General features: G+C 37.6%; 1 protein-coding gene across 1 annotated transcript in view; it reads left to right on the forward strand.

Annotated features, from left to right (window-relative positions):
- CDH17 (cadherin 17) overlaps positions 1–10,253 on the forward strand; it is a 62,196-nt gene extending 51,943 nt beyond the window's left edge. Inside the window, exons 15-18 of the mRNA XM_072603548.1 lie at positions 1,138–1,377; positions 2,903–3,019; positions 3,658–3,774; positions 9,411–10,253. Coding sequence (XP_072459649.1) covers positions 1,138–1,377; positions 2,903–3,019; positions 3,658–3,774; positions 9,411–9,511 — 575 coding nt within the window. The 3' untranslated portion in view covers positions 9,512–10,253. The remainder of the gene's footprint in view (positions 1–1,137; positions 1,378–2,902; positions 3,020–3,657; positions 3,775–9,410) is intronic.
- Positions 10,254–10,660: the final 407 nt, after the last annotated feature.

Consider the following 10,660-nt stretch of genomic DNA (forward strand, 5'->3'; position numbering starts at 1 on the left):
AACTTCCTTTTTAAGGGCTTGGTGTGAGTCAATCCAACTTTGATTAGACTGTAACTCATCCATGCCTGCCTAGCCTGAGCAACTCTTGTCCATGGCCTCCCATGAGTTCATCACAGGAGGTTCATCCAATGTGTTGGAGGTCTCTCTTGCCTTCCCCTGACACACAAAGAGTAGCTCAACTAAAGACCTAAAGTCTATAGGATCCGGCTAAACTGGCACAAATGCTTATTACACCTACCCACATCACAACATAGGAATTAACACTCTGGTTATTTTTAAAATTGCTACCATTGGTGGAAGTTTTGTGAATCTCAGCCAAAATTCAGAAATCCTTGGTTCAAAAATGCTTAATTCCAGTCTTTGCCACTTCAAAGAAGCATAAGAATAAAAGAATAAGGGAAATCTTGTTGTAGTTGTTGTCTTTGCTAAGGTAAAGTGTTTGATTGGTTGGTTGGTTGTCCTTTGTTCTTGTATCACTATGTTACAGTCAAGTTACAGTGTGAATGACTGTGGCTGATCAGAGCAATACAAGCTTGGAATGCTCTACCGCAGGTCAGGCACAAGCAGTCCATGTGAACATTTGGAATGGGTTCTCTAAATCTGTGCATCTTGCATTTCTTTTGAGCTATTTCAATTTTTCCTTTGCTCTGATGTGGGCACACCAGGCTGGGCTGTCCTGTGCCAGTGTCTCCCATGTCACACAATCAATTCTCAAGTTTTTGTATCACTTCTTCTCACCATCATGTGTACTCTTTCCCTACACAACTTCTCCATAAAATAGTCTTTTAGGCAAGAGTATGTTTGGCATTTGAACAACATGACAAGCCCATCATAGTTGTGAAGGTAAAGTGTAGACAAGGAACTATAGAACAGAGGTAGAGAAATCCAGCAGGAAGGCCAATATATATTTGTTTTCTGTATGCCAGATACTGGGTTGAGTGCAGGGGAAATGGAGAAGTATAAGAAATCTAGGTTTACTCCTCTAGAATCAGGTAGACATCAGGTGAAAAAATAACTGTGACCAATTTTTTAGAAAGAAAAGAGCCTTCATTCATTCACTTATTCATTCATTCATTTTTGTCATGAGGGAAAATGTAGAAATACCACATTGCCTGCAAATGTTCTTCATTTCCCTAGGTGAATCCCAGCTGACTTCCTCGGTATATCTCCGCTTAACCCTTCTGGATGTGAATGACAACCCTCCTCGGTTAGTGAAAGACTACACTGGCTTCTTCTTCTGCCATCCACTTACTACACCAGCAAGTGTCATTTTTGAAGCCACTGATAATGACTGGCAACCACCTTGGGGTCCACAGTTTGATTTTTCTCTTGCCAGTGACAGGTTGAAGAGTGATTGGGAGCTTTCCAAAGTCAATGGTGAGTTGTCAAAATGCTATTGATAAGGAGATCTGGTTTATGGGTTTTAGAACTTGGTGAAATATTTGATTGTGTTTTTGTAACCTTGTAGCATTAAACTAAGACTCACTTTCTGCTTGCTAGTGGGATGTTAGGTAGTTTTGAAGTTAAATAAAAAGCTTCCCCAAGAAGAATACTTTGAATGTTAGAAGAATAAAGAATTTTTAGCCAAAAGATAGTCTTACATACAGAACTTTCTTGATCCATGATAGAGAGTGAATTTGAGCTCACAGGCTAACAATTGATTACAGTTAGATTGGTGGTTTGTGGCTGTGAAAACCATTTTCATTGACTGTTCACTAAAACTGTACCTTATCTTTATTGGTACCTTTCATTTTAAATCATTCATTTCTGAATATATCCTTTATCCTTTTTTCCACTCAGTGAGTTTTGCCTTGTAGTACATTGGCTATTTTCCATGGCATATCTGTGAAACAAGATAGAGAACTTCTATGAACTTTTTAGAATTCTAGGCAGACAAATTGAAGGAAAAGGAAGAGAATGAGAAAAAATGAGTTGCTGTTATGTCAAGAGAGTAGCAAGCATGAGTTTTGGAAACATGCTAATTTTATGAAATAAAATAAAGAAAAAAATTAAAAAAAGAAACTAGAGATACAAATTTATGCTTAATCTATACTAGGAGAGGGGTGTTGTGGCACAGTGGAAAGAGCACTGTGTTTGGGATCACAGATCTTGGATTCAAATCCTGTCTCTGATACCCAAGAACTATATTACTTAACTTCTGTAGCATAGTAAAAAAAAAATGATGGGTTGGACTATCAGAGTTTCTTAACTTGAGTTCTTTTTTTTAAGGTTTTTTTTTTAAAACAAAAGTATTTCTGTATCTGTTTTTCAATGTAACTAATTTTCCTTGTAATCCTATATAAAAGGAATCCCCAAACTCTTAGTGTAGTTTTAAGCTATTAAAGTTTTAATAACTTTAAGCTATTATTAATGTTATTGTTGATATTTTATAGTATAATTATTACACAATTATATAATTAATGATATTTAATCAATATATTTAAATATATGATAATGTTTACACTATTAATAATAAAATTGATTTAATTAATTCATTTAAAAACATTATTCTGGGAAGCAGTCCATAGGCTTTACCGTGTTGCCAAAGGGTTCAAAAAGTTAAGAACCCTCGAACTAGAGGGACCCAAAAATTCCTTCTAAGGAAGGATAGTGTTAACAGTAAAGTGCTTTAGTCATTTTCTGACCAGGAGAATGTAGAGGTAACAATTTCCTTTCTCCTTTCCCTCCCTAACTCTCATCACATACAAATGTGACTACTTAGCCTCAGTATACAAGCAAAGCTGCAGAAGACTTTGAAAGCACATCCCCTGATGGGTGGGTTGTCTGCTTTGGTTGCTCGTTGATTTGGATCCTATTTCAACAAAGTTTAAGGTACAGATCTTGCCTTACTTCTGGCTCATGCCTTCATCTAAATATTTGTCTAATCTGCCCCTTCCGACAGGCACCCATGCTAAACTTTCTGCAAAACACAGAAATTTCGAAGAGAAGGTGTACGAAATTTCAGTTAAAATTAAAGATAGTGGTTCTCCAGCTTTAGAAAACACTGTCTCTTTCCCAGGTGAGTTATATCTCAGTTTTTTACATTTTGGGGGCGATATTTACCGGTTAGGAGTAGCTTCCTGAGAGTCTGTGTCTGCTTTGTCTTTATTTCTGTTTTATAGTTAGTCAATAAATATTTATTAAGCACCTACTAGGTGCTAGGCACTAGGCTAAAAGCTGGAGATACAAAGAAAGGCAAAAGATAGTTCTTGCCCTCAAGAAGCTAACAAACTGATAATGGTCTAAACGGGAAGATAACATGCAAAAGGAAACTGAAAAGCCAAGGAGGACTGAGAAGGTACCTGGGCATGACATGGTATAGAAGATAAGAGAACTGGCCTCAGGGCCAAGAAGTCCTGAGGTAGAGACACACATTTAACTGGTGCTGACTGTGTGATTATGGGTGAATTGATTAACCTTCAAGTGCCCCAGGCAACTTCCCAAGACTCTAAGTTACAGAGTAGTTCTAGATCTGCATTGATGAATAGTTTCTTCATTGGGAGCCCTTTACTCCAGGGAATTCTCAGGTCATGACAGAAATGAAAAAAAGAAATACCTTTATGGGGTAGAGGGACAGGTAATGAGAACTCTTTAGGCTCTTTTTTTCCTATCTCAAAGGTATGACTTGCTCTGAATAACATTTGATTTACTTTTTAGTCACTATGTGCAAGTGCTCTTCTACTGGATGGTGCTACCAACCCGCAGATTCTCTTCCTGGGATACCCACAGTAGGCATGGCAGTTGGCATACTCTTAACAGTTTTTTTGGTCATTGGTGAGTATCCAGATATGATAGTCCTTAGTCTAAGAAGCAGGGTTGGCTTGAACTGACACCTAGACACATATTCCGTTAGCTATAATAGTAGCAACTAGAGCAATGGGAGAGATAGAGCTTTGGCTAATTGTCATGAATAAGGCATGTTTGGAATAACAGCAGCTAAAGTCTGTCACATCTTATTATGTTATCTCATTCTATCTCCCAAATAACCTTGTGGATTGTGTGCATCTGAAATATATTGTTATCCCCATTTTACATATGAGGAAACTGAGGCTAGAAGAGGTTGAACCACTTGACCAAGATCACATAATGAATACATAGTGGAGACTCAAACCCAGGTCTTTCAACCCTAAGGCTAATTCTCTTTCAAAACACTGAGCCATGATGCTTTACATTGAAGTGGGTCATAGTATCTAGCTTTTTACCTTCTGATGGAAGATAAACTCAATGTGCCCCAAACAAAACTTATTTTTTTCCTGCCTCACCAAATCCACCATTTTCCAAACTTGACCAGGGCAAAAATAGTTTTTCAGTTGTCCAGGTCCACAACCTTGTCATTATCCTTAACTACACACACTCCCTCACTCTTCATAGCTAGTCACTTGTTTTACCTTGTCATTTCCGTTTCTACATCTCTTGTATTCAACTTCTTCTTACTAGTTACTACTCATATTGCCTTAGTCCAGGCTCTCAATTACCTCTCACCTGGGTTTCCTAATGCCTCAGTGACTTCCTAATTAGTCTCCTTGCCTCAAATCTCTCTCCACTCCAATTCATCCTCCATACCATTGCTAAAGTGATTTTTCCTTGAATACAGGTCTGACCATATCACTTCCCTACTCAATAAACTCCAGTGGTGGTCTGTCATCTCTAGGATAAAATATAAACACCTCTGGTTTTTAAGCCTTTCACAACCTGGTCCCCACTTAACTTTCCAACCTCATTATATATTACTCCTCTTCCTGTATTCTACAGTCTAGCCAAATGGGTTACTCTTTGCACATGACAATTCATCCCCCATCTCTGTACCTTAGCACTATCCATCTTCCATACCTGGAATGTATTTCTTCCTTATTTTTATCTTTTAGAATTCCTTGTTTCTTTAAGACTTGACTCAAACACCATTGTACATTAACTGTTTTTCTTGATACTTCCTGTTGCTTGTGCTTCCCTCTCCAAAAAGCTTTATATTTATTTTTTGCATATTCTATATGTGTGTATGTACATATGTATATAAACTCATATATGCACATATATTTTAGGCTTTTTTAGTTGTTTTTCACTTGTATCCAATGCTTGTGACCCTTTTTAGGGTTTTCTTGGCAAAGATACAGGAATGGTTTGCCATTTTCTTGTCCACCTCATTTGACAGATGAGGAAACTGAGGCAAATAAGGTTCAGTGACTTGTTCACACAGCTAGCAAGTGTCTGAGGCCAGATTTGAACTCAGGAAGATCAAATTTCCTGACTCCAGGTCTGGCACGCTATCCATTGTACCACCTAGCTGCTCTACATTTATGTATGCACATATATATTCATGTTGTCTTCCCTCACAGAATATAAATTCCTTGAGGGCAAGAACTACTTTTTCCATTGTCTCCCCAGGTCATAGAACTATACTTGGCATACAGTATATCCCTTAAAAATGCTTGATGTGGCATAAAGCAGCTCCAGAAGACAACACTTTGATGCCTAGGTACCATCTAAAGCTTTCAGAATAGAAGCAAATGGTACAGGCAGTAGTTGTATTACCACTATTGGAATATTGAAAAATTACAGAGCTGCCCCATGGAAATGCCATATCTCTTGAGTAATTCCCTCTATGAGGGTGGTTGTATGCTCAGTGAGTACCTGACACATAATAGGTGTTGAGTAAATATTTGTTGGTTATTAAATTTGGTTGTTGCTTGAAGAGGGGGAGAAGTATACATCTTTTCTTGGTCTTCTTCCAAGGTTGTGGTCCCCCACACTCTATATATTCTTAGATAAGCTCTGCTATATCCCAGAAAGAACTCTGTTTGAGCTTATTTTTCATAGTAGATGACAGGTCCTACTCTTTTAATTCTTTAACAGGTTCCCTGATTCTAAGAAGTCTTTCGTAGATAGTTAAATGATATTTTAGCAGTTCTTTTTTAAAGTTAGGTAAATTAAAGCCAGAGAAGAATAACCTTTCTCTGACTATAATATAAGCCAGATGAAACAGCTGTTCTGGGATATGTAGGGACTGATTTAGATGTGGATTTGGTAAAATCTCAGACTGATTCCTTTCAAAGTGATTATAGAGTAAAGGAGGGGCTTAGATTTCTGCAACAGAGTACTAATCAGGATTTCTACTCATCTCCTTATGATCCATCACTTTTTAGAGTGGGGGATGGGAGTGGTATTGAGGATCTGGACCTCTGATTTTATTGGTAGAAGATATGGAAACTCCCTTCACTATTACAGATTGGTAATATGTGTAAACTGTATTTTTAGAGAGTTTCCTGGGGCACTAAGAGGTTAAGTGCCATATAAGGTCATGTAGAAAGGTCCTGAACCCATTGGTTTGTTTTTTTTTACATAACGGTTTACATGTTGTCTCCCCAGTTAGACCATGAGTTCCTTGAGGGCAGGGTATATTTATACTTCACTTTGAAATCTCCTAATTCATAACAACTGACTAATACCTAGTAGGTGCTTAATATTTATTGATTCACTGACCCCAAGATTCATCCTCTAGCCATTAGGATTTGCTATCCCTCTGTCACATCATCCTGTCTCTCTTCTGCTCAAGGGTCTATAATCGTTCCCTTATGACTGTGGCATCAAGTCTAAACAGTTCATTTTGCTTTTCTTTAAGACCCTACATCAGAGTATCCCATCTTGCCTTCCCTTCCAAATACATAGTTGTATTGCCAAGGCAATATTCACAGCACTGTTGGAGATTATGAATATGCCAGTGTACTCCTGATTTTCAAAGTATAATAGACTCTCCATATAGAAGGCAGAAAAAAAACCATTTATTCAAACACCAGAAAGTCAAATCCCAACACTGGAAAATCAAATCCATCATAGGAACAAAAAAACTACACACAATAACAATGCAGGAGGCACTACCATCCCCAAGCCTTCCCTCTGTTAGGCTTCCCATAAACCAGCTCCCTTAAACAAATCACAAATAGGCTCCCTTAAACAAAATCACACTCTCCCACTCATGCTAGATGCTGCCTGCTCTCTCTTTCCCAGTGCTGACTGTTCTGACTCATTTCCTGCTCCACCCCTTTCTGTTCCACCCATTCAGCAAACTCCTCCCACCACTGACTCCATGTGACTCAGACTTTCCTATGTCCCAGGCAGGTCACATGGGACTATTAATGGATAGGAAAGATCTTCCCATTTAAATTACCATTACAGTAGTAAATGTCATTTCTCCCAAGAAAACACTCCTTTCTCATATGAACCCTCTGATCTTGTCAGACTATTTTCCTTATAACTGTTATTTCACAGGTTGGATCAAGAAATTCCTCATTACCATTGGCATCAATTTCAAACTTCTCATCTTGTAATTGCATCTAAGTTATATTTCACCAGACTAAACTCTTTGAAACCATGTTATCATTACCTTAAGCCTAAAGCTGGCAATTATGGGATACAGTGGACAGACCACTGAACTTTGGAGTTAAGAACATTGGGTTTGAATTCTGGCTCTAACAACTTAGTAACTGGGTGATCTTGAGCAAATCACTTAATTTCTGGAAGTCCTAAGAAAATCAGTTACTCTCTCTGAGCCTCAGTTTCATCATCTGTAACTAACTCACACAATTATTATAGCCCTCAAATAAAATAACACATGAGAAGAGCTTTGCAAACCTTAAAGTGCTATGCAGTGCTAGCTATGATCATTGGCTAAGTCTGGGGTAGAGAACCTGTGGCCTTCTAGGTCTTCAAGTGTGGCCCTTTGACTGAATTCAAACTTCACAGAATAAATCCCCTTAATAAAAGAATTTGCTCTGTAAAACTTGCAGTTAGTCAAAAGGCTACACCTGAGGACCTAGAAGGCCACTTGTGGCCTGGAGGTTGCAGCTTCCCCTTCCCCTGGCTTAATTGAAAATGTTCAAGGGCAGCTAGGTGGTACAGTGGAAAGCATACTGGATCTGACATCTAGAAGACTCATCTTCCTGAACTCAAATCTGGCCTCAGACATTTACTAGCTGTGTGACTCTGGGTAAGTCACTTAACCTTGTTTGCCTCAATTTAACTGTCTGTCAAATAAGCTGGGGAAGGAAAAGGCAAATAATCCAGTATTTTTGCCAAAAAAATCCTAAATGGGGTCATGAAGAGTAAGATAAGACTAAAAAAATGACAACAACAAAAAAGCAGATTCAAGGGTTTTTTTTTCTTTTTAAAAATGAAATAGGCACTCATGAACCATAAAGTTCAACTGAAGCCACTTTAATAATTATAGTTTAAAAACACACAATATATGAGAATCTAAGAGAGATAAAACACAACTTCCCTTCGGTTGTCAGTCAAGAATTGAAGGAAGTGTGATGTGAAGTCAAAACTCAGGAAAAATATTTCAAACCACTTTCTGCTCCCTAAGTCTAATTCTTTGTCATTCAAACCAGCAGGTGGGCAAAGCACCTGGTGGGGCTGAGCCAACAAGTGAATTCTAGCAGCTGCATCAGCCTCTGGAGCAAGCCCAAGCTCCCAGACATGTATCTTACAGGTTCTCTTTGTATCTTCTATAGTATCTAGCATTGAGTTAAACATGTCAGACTCTCAATACGTACTTATTGACTTGTTGAACATGAAATATCAGGTACGTTACAAGATAGCCTCTGTCTTATTGAAAACAAGCCACAACACTTCAATCCTTGAAGCTATTTCTTCCTCACTATGCCCCAAGAAGAGCATGTGTTATTTAATATGAATGTTTTATCATATTATAAAAAGGCAGTATGGTCTATTGGATAGAGAGCCTATCTTGAAGCCAGAAGCCTGGGTTCAAGTCTTATCTCTATGACCCTGGACAAATCTCTTAACCTCTCAGTGCTCTAAGTAACTCTTTACATATATGTCAAATGCATCGTTCAGCTGGCAATATTCCTGAGTGTGGCTCAAACCCAATGAAAACGTAATTGGGAAATACTTCACAAAATATTTTAAAATAAATAAAAATACATGAAAGCATAGATCATATCACATTTTAAAATTAAGTCAATATTCCCCAACATGGATTCTTGTGTACGAATTAGTGGCCTCATACCAATGAAATCACAAGACTATCCTTTGTTGTTCAGTTGTTTCAGTTTTGTCCAACTTTTTGTGAGCCCATTTGGGCTTTTCTTGGCAAACATACTGAAGTGATTTGCCATTTTCTTCTCTAGCTCATTTTTCAGATGGGGAAACTGAGGCAAACAAGGTTAAGTGACTTGCCCAGGGTCATACAACTAGTAAGTGTCTGAGGCCATATTTGAGCTCAGGAAGATGAGTCTTCCTGACTTCAGGGCCTGTACTCTGTACAATGTGCCACCTAGCTGCCCTTAATCTCTATCCTACATGTTGATTAGTGTGAACCTTTTGCAAATACATTAAATGACAGTATATTTATTTTATTAGCATCTATTTTACAATGGATTTTTCTCTTCCAGGTGTGATTTTAATAGCTACATTTATCCATTTGAAGAAAAAGAATCAAAATAAAACCACTGAAAGTGCTCAGTCACCTGAAAGCATACCTCTAAGAACATGATTATGAAAGACAGTTTTTAAGTTTAACTACCAGATGTGTATTTTGCTAATGTGACCTTTTGTTTCACTATTATGTTTTTTGAAAAAATGTAAAAATGTCAACCAATATCTGTTCTTTTAGATTTTTGACAGAAATTTCCTCTCACCCAGTCTTTGGTTACTTTTAAATATCACACTTGCACATACTTTCCTTTCTTCCACGGCATATGTTTCTTCTTTATCATCCTTAGTTATTTATCCAAAAATCTGAATGAGCTTTGAGACTCGGAAGGGCTGGTACTACAGTGGAAAGAGTCACCTATATCTCAATATTATCTCCTTTGTATAGAAAGTTTTTAATAGAAAGAAAAGAATAAAATTGGGCTTTAAGGGTGACAGGTACTAGATCAGTCTGCCTTGTGTGGTCACCTGAATAACAACAAGAAATTCAATATCATTAGTTTTTCTTCCCTCAACATGGCTAGCTAGATTTCTCAGTTTTTAAATGGCCTGAATCAGGCGTCCTTAACCTGCAGCTTTGCTGTTTTAGCCATGGTGCGTGGTGCAGAAGGCCAACGGTTAACGTGTCTTTTACACGCACACCATTGCCCTGATAGGCTGCTGGTTTCCAACTTTGGATGCTTTTTGTACGTGTATTTTAATACAGTTTGGTCTTTTTTCTTTTTTTTTTGCATTTTTGCTATGTAAGGAAAAAAACAATAAAAGAAGTATTGATGTGAAATAAAAGTAAAATTGGATTTTTATGGATTTGTTTCTTTGTTTTTCTAATTCCATTCTTAGATCATTGGTTGTGGAGAGTGACTTGGAGAGAAAGAGAGTCAAGATGGTCAGTGAATTGACTCTCTATGAAACATCAGAATCTCTATTTTTTTTTCAGAGCAGAAGGGGCCCGAAAGGACAAAGTTTTTAAAGTGCCATGAATCCTAGGTAAACCAGCCATAAGGCTGTAACTTCCAGTGGCAGATTATTTAAAATGTTTATTTTTAATAGAGTAAAAAACTCAACCATCTTTGTACCAAAGGACTCTGTTCATTAGCTCTTTTAGGCTAGTGTTTCTGAAAAGGCAAGCTCATTTTGGCTACTTGTGTTACCAAGTATTTACACTTAAATTATTGCTTGCTGCATGATTGGTTAAGTCTTAAGTTAGCAG

Source organism: Notamacropus eugenii, chromosome 4, assembly GCF_028372415.1.
Source record: "Notamacropus eugenii isolate mMacEug1 chromosome 4, mMacEug1.pri_v2, whole genome shotgun sequence".
NCBI lineage: Eukaryota > Metazoa > Chordata > Mammalia > Diprotodontia > Macropodidae > Notamacropus > Notamacropus eugenii.